This window comes from Oryx dammah, unplaced genomic scaffold (genome assembly GCF_014754425.2).
Source record: "Oryx dammah isolate SB20612 unplaced genomic scaffold, SCBI_Odam_1.1 HiC_scaffold_18, whole genome shotgun sequence".
Taxonomy (NCBI): Eukaryota; Metazoa; Chordata; class Mammalia; order Artiodactyla; family Bovidae; genus Oryx; species Oryx dammah.
In genome coordinates, this window is record NW_024070202.1 from 67,597,647 (window position 1) to 67,616,311 (window position 18,665).

General features: G+C 40.0%; 1 protein-coding gene across 3 annotated transcripts in view; it reads right to left on the bottom strand.

The window, feature by feature from the left end:
* Positions 1 to 8,597: 8,597 nt before the first annotated feature.
* Positions 8,598 to 18,665, bottom strand: part of CREB5 (cAMP responsive element binding protein 5) — a 442,462-nt gene continuing 432,394 nt past the window's right edge. For 2 of the 3 annotated variants that reach the window (XM_040259717.1, XM_040259716.1), the window contains exons 10-11: positions 14,033 to 14,141; positions 8,598 to 13,139 (exon numbers count right to left, since the gene is read on the bottom strand). In XM_040259717.1, the coding sequence (XP_040115651.1) occupies positions 12,976 to 13,139; positions 14,033 to 14,141 (273 nt within the window). In that variant the 3' untranslated portion in view covers positions 8,598 to 12,975. The remainder of the gene's footprint in view (positions 13,140 to 14,032; positions 14,142 to 18,665) is intronic. The other variant, XM_040259718.1, reaches the window with a different exon arrangement.

Genomic DNA, 18,665 nt, shown 5'->3' on the forward strand with positions numbered 1-18,665 from the left:
TACCAAGAAATGAGGGGGTCAGTTTTATGTAGCTTTACTCTAACCCATAGGTCTTACACAACTAGCACTCTAGTTGGGAAGCATGGGTCTAAGCAAGCATGATGACTTGGTTCCCCACTATGGTAGCTTCTGTGAAAGCTCAGTTCAGTTCAATCGCTCAGTCGTGTCTGACTCTTTGTGACCCCATGGACTGCAGCATGCCAGGCTTCCCTGTCCATCACCAACTCCCAGAGCTTGCTCAAACTCATGTCCACTGAGTTGGTGACGCCATCCAATTATCTCCTCCTCTGTCATCCCCTCTGTCATCCTCTGTCATCTTAGCTATCTTTGAAAGCTAAGAGATACTAAATGACCTAGTTTGGCCAAGGAAACACAAGTGGTTTGGCTGAGAATAGGAGTAGTTCAGGGACAGGTTTTGTTTTCCAAGTAAAAGAGAACAAAAATGAATGTGCCTGGTACTCATCTTCCTCCCATCCTTTCTTCCTGGACTGGGGAGAGCTTCTGGACTCCAGAACTTCAGGAACCATCTTGTGGCTAAGAGGTGAGAGGCATCCAGGAGGGGCCAGAAGTACTGGGAGCTGCTGGTACTGCTCTCATTTCCAGATCAATGCCAAGAGCACTATCTCCAGATTTCCTATTACAAAAGAAAACTAAATCCCTATTTGTTTAAGCCACTGGAAGTTGAATCATCTATGTGTTGAGTCAGTGTGCATGCTCAGTTACTTCAGTTGTATCTGATTCTTTGAGACCCCCATGGACTGTAGCCTGCCAGGCTCCTGTGTCCATAGGATTCTCCAGGCAAGAATACTGGAGTAGATTGCTGTGACCACCTCCAGGGGACCTTCCCAACCCAGGGATAGAACCAGCATCTCCTGTGTCTCCTGCATGGCAGGCTGATTCTTTACCACTGAGTCTCTAGGGAAGCCCAAGTCATCCATAAATGGTTGTCAAAAGTATTATTTACATGTTTATTTTACTATGCACCTAAAGACACAGAGAGAATGAAGGAAATTAGAGTTCTTTATCTGTCTGACAAAATATTGGAAACAATACCTTCATTGGCAAGTATAATGCTAGTTTTGCAAATATTCCTTAAGAAGAAGAACTTAAAATTGACTTATCATCTGTGACATAGGTGTGAGTATCTTTCAGCACTTGCAGCTTGTAGGTCTATGGAGCCACCTGTGACGCATATTCAAGTGTGGCAGTACCCTGGTGCGTGGAGTTTGAATGAGCTGCGACTGCTCACAGTGGTCAGAAATGCACATCTTCTTTCCTGTGTTGTACAGCAGAGCCTTGAATGGCTGGAGAAGCCCTTTGCATGGCTTCTGGGGATAGAGCATTAATTCAGTCTCCACTGCTTCCAAGAAACCCACCTAGCTTAAGCGAAAGGGGAGATTTATCTGAGGGATCTTGGACTATTTTGCAGTAAAACCATGCAGTGGGGAGGGATGTGTTTGCCATGAGCCATTAAGGACCACTTTAAGAGGAAATAATCACCTCCAAAGCTCTCTTTCTGCCTCTTCCTTCTGTAGTTTTGGTTTTATTTCTTTGTCTTGCTAAGGACTAGTTGCCTTACCTGGCAGAAACTTGACTCCTGGTAGCTTCCAAGTTTACATCTTTTAAATATGACGTGGGGGGGGCAGGGGGGGCTGACTCTCTAGGTCCCCTGTCCCTTTATCCAGTTGAAAGTGAAAGTGTTAGTCACTCAGTCATGTCTGACTCTTTGCAATCCCATGGGCCGTAGCCCACCACGCTCCTCTGTTCATGGGATTTTCCTGGCAAGAATACTGGAGTGGGTTGCCATTTCCTCCTCTAGGGGATCTTCCCCACCCAGGGATTGAACTTGCATCTCTTGTATTGCAGGCAGATTCTTTACCATCTGAGCCACCTAGGAAGCCTACTTGCTGGAGCTCATTGTTCATAGGTCACCAGGAGCAGAGTATTAGATCAAGAAGCTATGGCTAGAGGGTTAGGCCATCAGTTTCCACCAGAGCCAGAAGGATGCAGTAAAGGGAAGAGAAATATCCAGAGAAAGGTATGGTAGCAGTATTGAGCAGAGTTCCCTCTGCAGCCAGCACAGAAATAATCCCCACTTCACTCTGTGTATATTTATACTGACAATGGAGATAAGGAAAAGACAACTGTGTTGGTGTAAGGTTATTCAGGAAATCAATAGACGGTTTAGAATGAAAATGAAGAACTATTCATTCTTACTCATTCTTAGGCTGTTACAATGTTCACTTATTCTAGCCTTTTTTTGGTAGTAATTCTCATTGCTTTCTTGGAGGCTTGTTGATAAGGATTGCCCTATTTCCTTGTCATAAGGTCTTCTTTAGATAGTTACTAAAGTACCTGGCAGGAATTTTAGGAGAAGAATGTTTCCTAACCTCATTCTGGAGACATTATGCCAACATCCTTACAAACACAGACACACTGGAATCGCCTATGGAGAATATAATAATAGAGCTTACTATACACTTATCGGGAAAGTGTAAGTGTAATCGTAATCAGTCAGTTTAAAGCAAGAGTGGGAATTTGTAAAACATGACAAGCAAACCCTTTCTCACTCTTGTTGATGGTTAGTTTTTATATTTTGGATATTATGGCCTTACAAGCTGAGCCATACATAGTATCCAGAAAAATTTTTAGCTTTGTAAAATTATTTTTTATTGTTTAATGAACATTCAATTTGTTTTAGTTCCAAGCTTCCAATAACACATGGATTTATTAACCATTAATTCAGTCAACACACACTTGTTAACATAGCTCTGTGCCCACCTTTGCACTATCTCCTCACTGCAATTTTTCCTCTTAGAAAGTTTTTGGGGTAAATGGCTAGATTTCTTGAGGTGGTTTTAGAAATAACAACTCTTTTTCTTTAGCAATCATCTTCTCCCCACTCCCTTTTTGGAATTCTTGGTCTGCCCCCAGAAGTTTGCGTGCTCAGTTGTGCCCAACACTTTGCGGCCCCATGGGCCGTAGCTCCTCTGCCCATGTAATCTTCCAGGCAAGAATACTGGAGTGGGTTGCCATTTCCTATTCCAAGGAATATTCCTGGCCCAGGGATAGAATCTGTGTCTCTTGTATTGGCAAGAGGATTCTTTACCACTAGTGCCAGCTGTGAAGCCAACCTGGGAAGCCCCCAGAAGCAGGAGCTTTAAATTCACTTAACCCTCCTACCCAGCCATAGTTGATTGTACCAGGGATAAAGCCTGACCCAATATGGTAAATCAGATTCTCTCTCCTGAGGAACTGGAATAGAAATACAGAAATGTAGTTGGTGTTAGGTGTTATAACTGAAAGACCATTTCTATGCTGGAGGCTGAGGCTGTCACTTTGGAGCAGAAATGATGGGTCCTCACAGGAGCAATTAAGGGAGTATACAGACTAGTTTGGAAAAAGAGAGAGAGATGGAGAAGTATGAGAAGACATCTGGCCACAGAGACAAAGACAAGCTGAAAGATTAGCTATTTAATGACTTTGCAGATTCGTTGTCACAGTTGTTACCATACCTGGTTGGGCTCCGTGAGCTACCTCGTACACCCTTCTAAGGATTTCACCTTCACTCAAGCCTGCTTGACAGGGTGCCTCTTTCTTTAAGCAAATCTCTGACCAGGAGTTGACTGGATGAAGGTCAGTCAGTGTGTGTGTGTGTGTGTGTGTGTGTGTGCGTGCGTGCGTGTGCACGCTGTGTGCTGTGTGCTCAGTCATGTCAGACTCTTTGCAACCCCGTGGACTGTAGCCTGCCAGGCTCAGAATCAGTGAGCTAATTTAAATACAAAGTCTCCATTTAAGGTAACTCGAATGTAATAATAATAGATCAAGGACTTACCCTGTGCAAATGCTATACAAATGATCATGTTTAGATACTCAGAACAATTTTCTTGCTGTAAGAGTATTGAGGAATTAGAACATATTGCCAATGTAGGATCTTCCCTTTTAAAATTCATTTAAGAGAACATGTGGAAAGGAACTTTCTCTTTCTAGAAGGTGAAAGTGACTTATGGGAGAAATTTTATAGCCCACTGTGTCTATGCTGTAGTCATACTTGTTTCAAGAAATTTATGGAAGATCACTGATAATTGTTGCAGTTCAGCCTCCAATTTGTTCAAGGAAATGTGATATAAGCAAAGACACAGTATAGAATGAAATGTAGTGATTACTAAAAGTTTTATGACTTAATTTCCAGGTTTAAATATAACCATTTCCAACAACAATAATAATAGTTTTGCTAGATCTACCAGCTAAAAGACTATTTTTCAGATGTTATTATTTATCCAAATTTTCAGTCATTTTGAAAAATCATCTACAATTGCCAAAAGGCAGTAACTTCTGAAGTGGGCATATCTAAACCCAAACTCTATATTTCTAAAAATCAGTATATTTTCTCTTTTGCAGCCAAATTTTCATACCTGTTCTGCTAAAACTGATGTTACTACCATGGGAACAGGTCTCACAAAGTGCCTTGCTTTCAATTATTTTAAAAGGGAGGCCACTGTGCTCCAGAATTTTATGATCTCATAATGAAGATACTTAGGTACCAAATCACGTGGAAGGTTGTCTTGCTAAAAAACTGTTTTTCTCGGATAAGAAAATATGGAACACAAAACTAAAATGTGATCCAACCAACTAATAATCAACCACAATAGCAAGTGTGAGATAAAAGGACATTATGAAGCCCCAGAGACACACAGGGATGAAAGGCATGGTGGAGATTAGAGTTGTCTATCCTCAAAGTATAAATGTGGGATCATAACAATTTTTTTAACCAATAGTAATGGCTTTAAAATTGCAAATAAGTGTGGGATGGGTATTACAAAGCCTCTCTTGGGAACTATGAGTGTGCTGAGTGGTCTTAATGCAAATGTAACAGATGGGATTGCCATTAGAACAGCAGCCATCCCCCATATCCCAAATTGTTTTTGTCCCAATTTCAAATATCCTGTCCCAATGTCAGGCTAGGTGTCAGATGACATGCCCTGGAACTTGATTTTAAAATCCGACTGCTGTGCCTGCAGAATCAGGTGGCTGGGTTGGAGCATTCTGACAACAAGGGAACAAGCAGAAAGGAAATAACAGATCATCTATCTTGCAAATGTTTCTGGTGTGCCCATTGTATAGCCACTGTTCTAGGTCTTGGGTCATAAGGGTGAAGAAAAGAGAAAATGCCCTTACTCTTGTGGAGCTTACATTCTGCTGGGTGGGGGCGTAAGGTGGGGGGTGGTGGAGACTGACAATAAAAAATCATAACTAAATATAAATTACATTGTGCCTGTGTGCTAAGTCGCTTCAGTCATGTCCGACTCTTTGCAACCCTACGGGCCAAAACCTGCCAGACTCCCCTGTCCATGGGATTCTCTAGGCAAGAATACTGGAGAGGGTTGCCAAGCCCTCCTCCAGGGGATCTTCTCAACCCAGGGATCTAACCCATGTCTCTTACATCTCCTTCATTGGTAGGTGGGTTCTTTACTACTAGCACCACCTGGGAAGCCATATAAATTATGTTAGGTGGCAGTAAAGGCTATAGAAAATTTAGTCTAAAGAAGACAAACGAGAATGAAGAGTAGGGGTGACATAATTTTAGATAAGATGGAACAAGGCTTGACTGAGAGGGAGACAGATGAAAAAGTGAGCTAGGTTGACATCTGGGGGAGGAATATTCTGGATGGAGGGAATGAACAATTTATGAAAAGGTTCTCCAGTAGAAGTGTGAGAATGTTTGGGGAACTTCAAAGATATTAATGGAGATGGAGAGATGTGAGTGGAGAAACAAAATGGTAAGAGACAAGCTCAGAGAATGAACAGGGTGAGGTCAGGTGGCACCTTTGCAGAACCTGATAGTAAAGAATTTGGCTTTTGCTCTGAATGAGTAGAGAAGTCTTTACAGGGTTTTAAGTGGTAGAAGAACACCATCTGATTTCCATTTTCAGAGGCTCCCTGTGGTTGCCAGTTAGAAGAGCACTGAGATAATCCAGATGAGAGATGTTGGTAGTCTGGACAGAAATGCAACAGTAACATTGGTGATAAATGATGGTTGGATTCTGTCATGCTGATAGATCAGATGGAGTGTAAGAAAAAGAGGAGTGTGAATAAAAAAATAATAAGAGAATAAGGGAGAGGAAGAAGAGGAAGACTGGGGGTAGGGGCTATATGTACAAGTGCATGTATACAGGGGCTAGCTAACACGTTGTTAGGGCTTCTCTGGAGGTCAAGTAAAGAATGCCAGGACTTGAGTGCCAGCATGTGATTCCTGGTTTCTAGACATAACTGAAACACAAATTTACACTTGGCTGCATTTCTTGAGTGTTAAAATCTGCTGATCCCGAAGTGAAGTTTAGTTGTGTGGTTAGGGTTAGGGTTAGGGTACCCACTGTAGATGTGTTAGACTAGTGGCCTCCATTGGGAAGTTGGGTGGGCGAAGCAGTAGGAGAGCAGTGAAGATTTGGGAAGGAGAAAATCTTACCTGCTTCTCTCTCCAGATGATGGTCACCCTGGAGCCTAAGCCTTGGTTTCCAAGGCATGGATAAGATCTTGTGAGGATACATGTCATTATCCCCCAATTCAAATTTCATCATACAAAGGGTAGTACATATATTATTTGCATTTAAGTGCTTTATTATATTGGAATTGCAGTGATATTATTAACATTTGTACAAATGCACAAAATCTTGTCTCTTCTTGCTAGAAAGAGATGTAAAAATCTGACCTAGTTGAACAGTCTTAATGAACTCATTGTCCATTGGTAACAGTAAATGTCTTCACGATGCAACAAAAAGCTTAACATAAAATTAAACATATTAAATGCTGCTGCAAGTATTTACATGTATGTACCCCCAATTTTTTCTCCTTCCAATAAGGAAGGTGGTTGCTTTACAAATAGACAAACAAACACAAATACTTTGCTGTTTACAATTCCAAACAAGCCCACCCGCCCCAAGTGACAGCACCGTTTTTTGAGGGCTTCCTTAGTTAACACTTAGGAAAATGCTAATTTTGTTTTCTTCTTTTAATTCTATTTTTGGACAATATTTATATTCCAATTGTCCTAGAACACTGTGTTCGAACTGATCCATTTTTTTCCCTGGGGCTTTTTGGAAGATCCCAAATCCCATGTCCTCTCTAGGGAGAACATTTCAAGCTTATCTTTTCTCCAAGACAAACCTCAAAGGCAGAACTCCTCTCTCTATGAGGCAGGTGTGGATTTAGCAGAACGAAGAAGGAAAAAGGGTGAGTAGGTCTTCTGTTCTACTGGCTGGCTGGTGGGGAAGGGCCCTTTCTCTGAAACCCCTTCCACTTCAGCATGGTTGATACCTTTCATCATGTCCTGTAGCATCTATAGACTTGGTATTCTAAAGGAGCAAACTAGATTCTAATGAGCTTATTGTGCATAAGATTTTAATGATGTATTTAAAACTAATTTATTCAGGCTCTCCACATTCTCAGTCCTGAGGCTAAAATGATTCTGTTAAAAAAAAAAATCCTAGAAAGTTCTATAAAATGAAACTCAATGTAAGAAAATCTTCAATGGCTTCAGAAGAGCTTTCCAAATCCTGGCTTCTAATGAGCTAGATATTGTAAGTTGGTCTAAATAGAACAGCTGATAATTATTGATCCCCTGTGATGATAAACTTGGAAAGGTATCAGAACGCCACTTAAGAGTATTAATCTTTTAACAAATGCTGGCGATTTGGCCTTACCCCCACCCTCTTCAACTTGTGGTTAAATAGCTTTTTTTTTTTAAATAGACAATTTTATAAGAAAAAATATATATAAATGTTCTTTAAGCAATTTGGCTATAATCATTACATCACTGAAAAACTCCGCAAGAAATAGTAAAATATTTTGAGTGGACATACACTTCTTCAATTTCATGTGATGAGCAAGGGTTTTTTGTTTGTTTGTTTCTTTTCTTCGTTTTGGTATTGGATTTTACTTGTAAGTTTATTGCTTCAGTGTCTTCTGGTCCTTTTTTAGCTTAGAATTGTAGAAAAGAGGTGCTGTCCCTAATCATGGTACAAGGTAACACTGTATTTTTGAAACCAAGAATGAAATAGTTAGGGCCACAGTGTTTTCAGCAGCCCAGAGAGACGATGGTGAGGACCTCAGTCCAACTTGCACAGTGACGCACAAAAGAATAAGTCTCCTGGCTCCTTCAGGACACTTTGGTTTGGAGGATGAGATAGAAAATTCTTAAGTATAGCATAGTTGCTGCTTCACGTCTGTTACATAACATTTTAAAAAATAATGCTATGAATAAAGGGATAAAGAGTATAAACTGGCTCTTTTCCTTGGCATTCTCGTAGCAGGCTTCATCTAGGCGGATGTGAGTAACTCGTCTTGGCTATGCTACTGGTGAATGCACGCAAATGTACCTGGGGCACATATTCCATAAAGTATTTTAAATGATGCAGTTCAAAGCCTTAGAGGAAGCTTGGGGAGTTAGGGGGCTGGGAAGGAAAGGGAGAAGGCAAGTTTGAGGACAGGGAGGAGGTTTGAAGAGAACGAGAGAAACTGACAGGGATTACAAACGCTAAAGTGCAATTTTAAAATATAAATTATTTTAAAAGCAGAAGAGAGATTCTAAGTCGCTACTGTTCGCATAGGCACATTTTTATTCCAATTTAAACATGTCATTTCCTTTCCCTTCTCAGATACACTGCATAATGGAACTTGAATGGCTTAAAGCTACTGCACGCGGTTTGCGAAGGGACAAGAAAAGCACCAACAAAGCTAAATAGTGCAAGGCATTCTAGGAAGTTGGAGTGCAGTGGGGAGAAGCAGAGATGAAGCTGTTTTTACACTTTAACAAGAGAGCTGTTCCAGTTCTAGTTACAGATTCCCTTTAGCTGAACTCTGCTTCCTAAAGGAAAGAGTTTACTTTACAAGTTAAAAAAAAAAAAAAAAAAGAAATAGATGGTTTACAACTGTTCTGAACATAGATTAAAAAACAACTCACAGAACAATAAAAATCCTTGAAATTTCTATGCACAGAGATCTAAACAGACATTTCCACCAGATGATGGAGAATAGCCATTTGAAACCCTGAAAAAGGAAGATACACATATCTAGAGTAGTTAATTATGAACTAATCCTTTAAAAACAAGTAGATCCTACAGAAGAATATTGTTCAAATGGAATGTTTAAAAATAACATTTATTAATAAATATCTTATAAAATTCTAAATTAATAGATTCCTGTTCAAATTTTGCTTTGGTCCTTGAATTCCACTGTATACACACATACATACATATATATTTTCTTAGATGGTTTTTATTAACCAGAAAGAAGCACATTCTATCCTAACTGGATGGCTAGGTTTATAGCAGTTATAGATGCTTAAAAACCCCCAGCCAATGGCTGGTCTTTTCTCACAGCTGGTTGATTTTAATGACAAACTCAACTGACACACGATGATTTACTGAACTAACAGAGCACGACTACCTGAACATTCACCATGGATGCCCCTCCGTTCAGAACATTTGCTGCATTTGATTTCATGAACCCGACAGGCTCCAAACAGCAACTGCTCCAAGTAAGTAACCCTTGTGATAAGGACGCAGGCAGTGACAGCATACAAATTGCTCATCCCCACAGGCCATGTAAAGACTCCGACGGGTGAACACTGATGTGGAGACAGGAGAGGGCTGAGGGGAAGGGAAAAGGCAAAACATTCAACCTCACACCAGGCGTTAAAACGCGTGCATTCATCCACAGGGAGGATTTCCACTCTACTGTCCCCATATATGTTGAAAAATGTCTTTAGGAGAAACAACTGGGATGGGAACAGCTCAGAGTAGGTGACAACCAACCTGGCAGAAACACTATCAGGCGTCCCTATCTTGGAAGCTAGTTCCCATCACAGGAGGCAGGGGAGGTGCTAAGTTTCCAGGCCAAGTTGGTAGTGACTTCAAAGGCAGATCCTGCTGATAGCAACCCACCTGGGAACGAAGAGAGGCAGTGCATCGCTGCCAGCCCTCCCGCCTTAGCATGGGTGCTCTGAAGGTCACTGCAACCCATCTATGACAATATGAGTGGGTGACCCAGTAGCTGGGTGGGAGGGGAGAACAGGGCAGAATGTTTCCTCAGATTGGCAAAAAGTGTGGGGCAAGAAGGAAAGATGTTCAGGCAGACCAATGATTCTATGATGGTCTGGTGAAAGCCAGGCCTTCAAGTGAAATATTTCATATTGATAAGCTGAGTGCTAGACTTGACCAGTGAGCCTTTCTGCTCAGGATTTCAAGAAGCGCTGACGACTCGCTGGCATCTTCCATTTAATCTATTTCCACACCGCTAATGAACATACCTAAAGGCCCTGAGTATAACAAGAAGACAGTGTATTCTAATTATACGTTGAGGCCCATTTGCTAACGTGTGTGTGGTTGGTTTGCCTACTTAGCATAAAAAACAGACATAATTGAGCTATACATAATGCACATCAGTCAAACTGTCAAGTTGCTGAATTAAGAAAACTCAGGCAAGTTCTTAACTGCAGAGGCTTTCGGTTTCACAACTAAATATTTCAATTAAGAGGTGGAACAGAAGTAAAGTAAACCATAATTTTAGTGACAGCCCACTCCTTGGACATTCTGATATCACCAGTGGATTTTTTAAAAATCCATTTCATTAAGTGCTATGCATGCAGGAAAGAAAGAAAATATTTTTCACTTAAAGCAAAACAAAAATAAAATAAAAATTAAAAAACCCAAACAAATATTTCAATGAGCTCTTTCTCCTTTTTAGGGGGACACCTAAATGGTCCTAGGAAGGAGTTTAGAAAAAAATTATTTTTGATTTCAAAATAGAGATAAGGATATTAACTACTTTTTGAGCTAAATCTTAAACTTCTTATGAAGCCAGTTTGGTTCAACCATTCAGCTATTCCTGCTGGGATTCAAAACAAAATAAAACGATAATGAATTCAGTATTTAAAATACTTAAAAATGATATGTTTGTCTAAAATACAATAGAAAATCCTTTTCTTGTTTGCATTTTTTTTCTTTTTTTCTCTTTTCTCTCTTTTTTTTTTGCTTTTGTCTGTGTTTTGATTTTTTTAGATCATATTTCCAAGTTATGAGTTTTCCTGGAAACTCAGAACTTTCTTTTTGAAAGCACTGCATACATGAAAAGATTGTTGATAAATATTGATTTAAAAAGCAAGTTATTAGATAAAACTAAAACTAGTTATAAAAACCATGCTTCATGACCCTTATATTTTCTTTTTTTCTCCAAAATAGATTATTATACTATAGTGAGAGAAAAAAATCACATCCTTCCCTATTCTGAACTCTTAAAAAAGCTACACATTTTGTAAAATACTGTTCTTTTAAATCCCATAATCTTCCCCTCTGTCTGTCTGTCTGTCTGTCTGTCTGTCTCTCTCTCTCTCTCTCTCTCACACACACACACACACACACACACACACACACACACACAGACTCATGTTTGGAGGTCAAACATTCACATAGAGATGAAACACCAGCATCTGCCTAGACCACTAGAGAAAAACATGAGCCCCGTTACTTGTGAGTTGTGATATGAAAACCTTCACCAAGTAAAATGGCTTGTTTCAAGGAGGCACAACTGTCTGCTTTTTATAATGGGAAAGTCCAGAAAAGTTGCTGAAAATATAAACCAGGATTAGCAGAAGAGTGGAGTAGCCATATCCATGGGATTCTTTCAACAGCCAGAGTGCTTTAGCTGTGGTGGAAGGGCTGAGAGCAGCTCTACGGAAGCACGAGGTTTTCTTTCTCTCTTTGTTCCTCCAGTAGTTTGTCTACTTTCACCCACCAGAACAGCAAAGACGGTTCCATAAGCTTAAGAAAAAAACAATAATAAATCTTAGGCTATTAGCAGCTGATGACTGAACAATGTAATCCGTGTAGTGAACAGAGCCCTTCTGCATTATTATATAGTACATGGATTTTCAACATTATAGACAGGCCATATAAAACCAGTTGTAATTCGAGGGTGTGATGTTATAACCTTGCATCGTAATTTGGACTTTCACAATTGAGGCTTATAAAGCTCCCTTCCCTAGTGTCTCCACAGCTGGCATTCAACAGTGCTTCACCTATGGCTAAGCCACCTTTTATTTGTTCTGATTATTAAAAACATTAAATCAGGCACATTAAATGTCTCCTGGTTACTCTTGTGTAAAAAGCAAGAGTTGAATGAACTCCAGCTGTGGGTCACATGCAAGGGAAGCCATGGCTAGGTCCACATTAGCTTTTTTTTTTTTTTCTTTAAACATTATTTTCTTCTTTACATGCAATGCTAAAGGGAAAAAATAAAACAGAAGAAAGTAACAATAAAACGTCAACAGGGAGCCCAGGTAAAAGTGGAAATGGAAAGGAAAATTGGGCAGTCAAGGAAGTGGACCAAGAGGAGGAGGAGGAGGAGGGTGAGATCCTTGCTGATTTTATTTGGACATCAGTGGAGCTTCTATTAATATTTTTTTAATAGTAAGATAAACAGTTGTGGAAAAGGCTCTATGTTTACCTGACATTCTGGTGACATCATAGCACAAACTCAACATGAGTTATGATGTCATCAGACTCCACCCCCCAGTCACCTTGCAATCTGTTTACCGGACATCTATGTACGCCTCATTTTGGCTAAAAGCTGCGGTTTAACAAGACTCAACATTTCAGGCAAAGAGTTTGACTGATAAGAATGAAACCATGACTATGTACAGAAAGAGTTCAGTTTATAAACAAGTAACTGGTACCAGAAAATTGGAGAAAAGCACCAAAGCATTTCCCAAGCTGATAGATTATTAATTGCATAACTCCCTTTTTTCTTATATAACTAAGTATAAAAGACAACATTTCCATAATAACTATAAAAATGAAAGCCAGTCTTTGAAGGGCTGAGGAGTCTTCCAGGTCTGAGTTAATTCTAAAAATGCCCTTAAAAGAAAGGACGCAGGATACGCAACAGCTCTTCTTGAAGGCAAGGTGTGACCCACAGATTTTAGAGGATGGGGTTCAGGTCTGTTCTGTGAGTGGTGAGCTGGCTGAGGGTGGAGCTTCCTACCACCTCGCTGACTGCCGAGGAAGTGGTGATGGTGTTATGCTGAATGACCTGCTGCTGCGAGCATGTCGGGGCGGGACTTGCAGGAGGGCTACTCTCTGGACCTAGGAAAAAGCACACACACAAACCAGTATAGCACTTTCCTGGGGTGGGCTCGGAGACCACTCAAAAATGTTGCTAGGTGTTTGCTAGAAACAGAACGTGTGTCACGCATTTTCTCTGGGAGGTTAATTTCAAAACTTTCAACTGTTGGTCACAAAGCTATGCCTTCCCAGTTTACAGCTACCAACAAACCCATGCCTTCTAGGTCAGCAACAGGACTGGATGTGTTTGAGTCACGGCCTGTGAAGTCCCTATCTTGTCTTTTCAAAGATCCATACATATAGCAAATGTGGAAAAATACTCACATGTGGTGGGAGAATCTGTGCTGCTCAATCTAAAAAATTATTGGAAAAGAAAATGACCTTCAGCCGTAAATCCCCACTCCTCCCACTGTTCCCTACTGAGTTAGCATTGAACCTACTGATGTTCCAGGTGCTGATATTGGGCTCTAGAAAAAAGGATCCACTTTACCTATTGGTAAACTGAGACAAGCTCACTTGCTTTTCAGCCCAGTGAATAACATGCAGCGTATCCTGGGGCACTGGATATGATTCATCCGAAGCCTGTTTCCCAGCCCATAAAAAACTGCTAGCCCACTGGTAATTGGGCTCCTACTGGCTGCAAAATTGGAATTTGGTGGGATTTTTACAACATGAAATGCCAGGGAATGTCTAGCCATAAATGATCCAGAGGTGGTGGGCGTGGTGATGAACAAGGGTCGGAAAAGAAGGATTCCCCCTGGTGCAGTAGTCTGGCAGCTGCTCAAGAATTTTAGCACCTTATCCACCTAGGTGTGCAGTCTAGACTTTACTTTTGTTCTTTCAATAAATCCAATGCGAAATTAGTGGCAAAAACCTGGACACTTAAAAAAAAAGCAAAAAAGGCAATGACTTACTGAGATATCCTTGTGATTCTTTTTGCATGGCTGTTATGGGGCAGTCTTTATGCGTTAACAACAGCTGCTTCAGCTGTGCCACCTCGTTCTTCAACATTGACACTTCATTCTGGAAAGAGACAGATTAGCATCATGTTAAGAAGACCAGAGACGACAAACCAAAGGCCCCATGCACTTTCAGCACTGAACAGGTACACTTCTGTTACATCTGAATGACATTAATACTATTATTATACAACAGGATTTACTTGGAAATGTGTAGCTTGCCTTCAATTTGTCCCTCAGGCTTACCAGGGGCTTTCTGAAGAGACTAGGTTTTCAATCAAGAGCTGAATTCTATGAAAAGTTACTTGGGTGGGAACTCTCCATTGTACACTGACTGCGTGACTCTAGGCAGGTAACATAACCCAGCTAACTTCCAACAACCTTGGGTGGGGATGAAAATAGTAGAAAGTTCTTTGAGTTGTTGTGGGGATTAAATGAGGTGATAGAAGCAAATACGCAGATCAATGTCTAGCATATACTATGCATTCAGTAAATTTAGCTCTCATAGCAATCATCTTCACACTACCTTACAGGCTAACACTGATCATGAGTAGAAGGGGAAGGTGAGACACTGGGAAGAACTGTGTGGCAGGATGAGTCACTTCAAACTTAAATGCCCTCAGAATAAGCTGATTCCCTCAAAGAAGTTCTTAATAGGCTACAATTCAACAGAGCACGTCCCTATGCCTGATGCCACTTAGGAGAAGGCATGGAAGGATATGGTGTATGGTGCAAATGCTGGTCCTCTACTAGTGGAATCGGGTTAGTCCAGGCAGGCAAAGGACAACAGAGTTTAGGACCGTAATGGAATTAATTTGATTGGTTCGTTAATTAGCTTGGCTAATTTCAGTCTATAAACTCCCTTCCCCCTCAATATCAGGGTATTGTGGATTGTGTGTGCATCTTAAAAATTGACTTAGGTAAGTGTCTCACATCTCCACTTTACGTAGTAATTTTAAAAGACAGATTCAAGGTTCATAGTTTGTGGAATAATGTACGTGGCACCATTGTCTACAAGCACAGTTGTCTACTACTATGTGGATTTTTCCATAGATACAGTGTAACATGATTAGCAGTTGACTGAATCTGAGGATGCAGAACCACGGATACAGAGGGCTGACTATGGGACTTGAGCAGAAATGCATTATGGTATCTGAGGCTAGCCCATACCCTGCTGATACCCAGGGACAACTGTATAAATGTAGAATAGACTCTTCCAAGGTGCTTCCACTTGATAAAAGTAAACTATAAATGTAGCACTAGCTCACATAAGCCGTTTTTCAGTTGTGATAAATAATACCCTCTCTTTGACCAGTGTTCTTTGTGGCTGCCAGGCATTACATGCCACATGAAAGAGACTTTAAAAAAGCATGCACATAGGAAAAGGTGTTTTAACATTGCTGTCATTAAGTTGTATCTACACTTTCAATATGAACTTGGCTTTTCAGTCATGTATTTATCACCTAGGAAAGTAAGTTTGGAATTCTAGAAGTTAATTAAAAATTTTTTTGGTAACTTGTTTCAAAGAATACTTCCTATTTCCAAATTCATTTGCAAAATACATTATAAGCAATCAAATGTTGAGTAGCATAAATAAAAAAATAATAAAAATCTCATCTACAAAGGCTTTTCTCTTTCTCCTCTGAACTAAACAAAATACAGATGTCTATCAGATGAAAGGGTGGAGCGAGGAATCAACTAGGAGACTGGGATAAACATAAATACACTACTATATACCAAATAACTAATAAAGACCTACTTTATAGCACAGGGAACTCTACTCAATATTCTGTAAAACCTTACATGGGAAGAGAATCTAAAAAAGAATGGATATATGTATATGTATCATAGAGTCACTGCTGTACACCCAACACTAATGCAACATTGTAAAGTAACTACAATAAAATTTTCAAAAGAATGCCTATCTGATAAATTAGCATTAATGATGAATACATCACTTAATTTCACAGGAAAATTGCTCTTAAATTTGAGAACGTTCAGGAAGGTGAGCTGCGCTTCCACCTCCAAATAAGTATGATTGATAATGGGCCCTGGCAAAGCTGAAAGTGACCCTTGTCACTTTGGGGGTCAACAGGACAACTTTATAGGACAATTTATTTCAGCCTTAAACATGATTTTTTTCCCTCTGATTTTATGCTCATGTAAATTCAGACAGTCTTCCTTGCTTTTCCCAGGTCTCCTTCTGCTTAAAATAGCCTGTGTAAAAGAAAGGTACTTTTAGACCATCAAGTAGAAGGCAACCCCTGATTAAAAACAAAACAGACAAAAACTGAACAAAAAAGTGAGAAAAGAAGATTAAGATGTATGAATGTGTATATGCTACTGCTGCTAAGTCACTTCAGTCGTGTCCAACTCTGTGTGACCCCATAGACGGCAGCCCACCAGGCTCCCTCGTCCCTGGGATTCTCCAGGCAAGAACACTGGAGTGGGTTGTCATTTCCTTCTCCAATGCATGAAAGTGAAAAGTGAAAGTGAAGTCACTCAGTCGTGTTCGACTCTTAGGGACCCCATGGATTGCAGCCTACCAGGCTCCTCTGCCCATGGGATTTTCCAGGCAAGAGTACTGGAGTGGGGTGCCATTGCCTTCTCCGTGAATGTGTATATATTTGGCCTCAAAATGAAATGTGATGATTTTAGTGGCATTTTTGTCTACGGATAGCAAAGCACTTTATTAATAAACCAACATGTTGTAAGTATAGAACCTGTAGCCCTGGGGGTAGTGAGAGTCTGTAAAAATATAGGAACCTGGAGATGACTAACCATTATTTAAAATCACAGTGATGACTGACCATCATTTAAAGATATATGTGAATATGGACATATTTCTTAATGTAATATGTAATCATTTAGCTATGTTATAATTGGAAAATGAATGTCAGTTAATATTCTCCATAGACAGAACTATCAGCCTCTGTCTCATTTATATCATGCACACATAAGTATGTTGCTGATAAGGACTAAATAAAAGTCTAATGGCCATAAAAACAACAGAAATTCACAGGGGAACTTCCAGCAGAAAAAGGAACTCTCAAATGAGGGTTGAGAATAACAAGGTTTGGCTTTCACAATTGCTACACCAACCTAGTGTAAAACAAGGTGGTTGGACTAGTTTTCTAATTACTTTCTGTAAGATAGTTTTTTATTCTTATTTCCCAGACCTGAGATTGAACCTGTGTCCCCTGCAGTGGAAGCATGGAGTCTTAACCACTGATCTCTAGGGAAGTCCCAGTTTTTTATTCTATGTTTCTGTGTCGCTTTCTATTGAGAATGCTAATTACCTAATAATCTAATGAAGGTCTCCATCTTGATTTTTAACTCACTAAATAACTGCTTTTGGTATTCTCAAATGGGCTTAGATATCAAGTCTTATGTTTCCTAAGGGAGACAATTCTAGCATCCCCTTTACTTCCACAGCTTATCAGGGCAGATTCCAAAGGAATGTTTATGGTTTCACTTTTGTGGAAAATTTCAAGTCCATATCTTGCATGTACATTGTGAGAGTCTATTAGAGCCTTCCTCAGATTCCATAAGGGAGCCTCTGAGTTAGGAAAGGTGGAGAATCACTGCCCTAGAGGAAGCGGAGTTCACTGTGCACAAGCATCGTCAATACATATTGATAGGTACTGATAGATATTACTCTATACTGATAGACCAAATGATGTAGGAAATACACAAACACTAGACTACATTTCAAACAAAAATTCTTTTCAAGGTAACATTACTGGAAGTCACTTTGAATACATATTGGAAGAGAACAATCAGACAGCAAATGTTTCAAAATGCATAAAAGAAATCAAAAGTGGCCGGCAGTTCTGGTAGGGAAATTAAGAAAAAAACACACACAGGACTTCTGCAGGCATTTTCTTATTCTGAATTACCTTGCTTTATGAACTGAGGCAAATCACCAGTTTTTTTACTCCCCTGTGTAGGTTATAACTATAGGTCTTCATACATAAGCACTTTGCAAGAGCAAAGTATTAATAATAAGTATTGAGGGGCTTCCCAGGTGGCTCAAAGGTAAAGAATCTGCCTGCAATGCGGGAGACCCGGGTTTGATCCTTGGGTTGGGAAGATCTCCTGGAGAAGGGAATGACTACCCACTTTAGTATTCTTGCCTGGAGAATTCCATGGACAGAGGAGCCTGGCGGGCTATAGTTCATGGGGTCGCAAAGAGTCAGACATGACTGAGAGACTAACACTTTCTTTTTTTAACTATTGATTCTCCTGCTGAAATCAGCCTTTAATTTTTTTGTCTTTTTTCTAAACCAGTTGGGGTTTGCTACTTAAAAGGTTAGCTATTTAAATAGGGACTGTGAGAGTATAGATGTGATTAGATTAATCTGTTCTTAAATCCATAAAGTTGCCTTGGGATGAAGTAGCACCCCTATAGAGACATTCAACACTATAGCAACATACTTGAAATAAGGACTCCAAGAAGTCCCTAATAACTACATTTTCAGTTTTTGGCTTTGGGGGATGTCATTTTGTTAATATGATAAACTCAGAATGCTTTTTGATGCAAGCAGTAGTCCATGCCAAGAATATAATTATCAAAATGATCCCTACA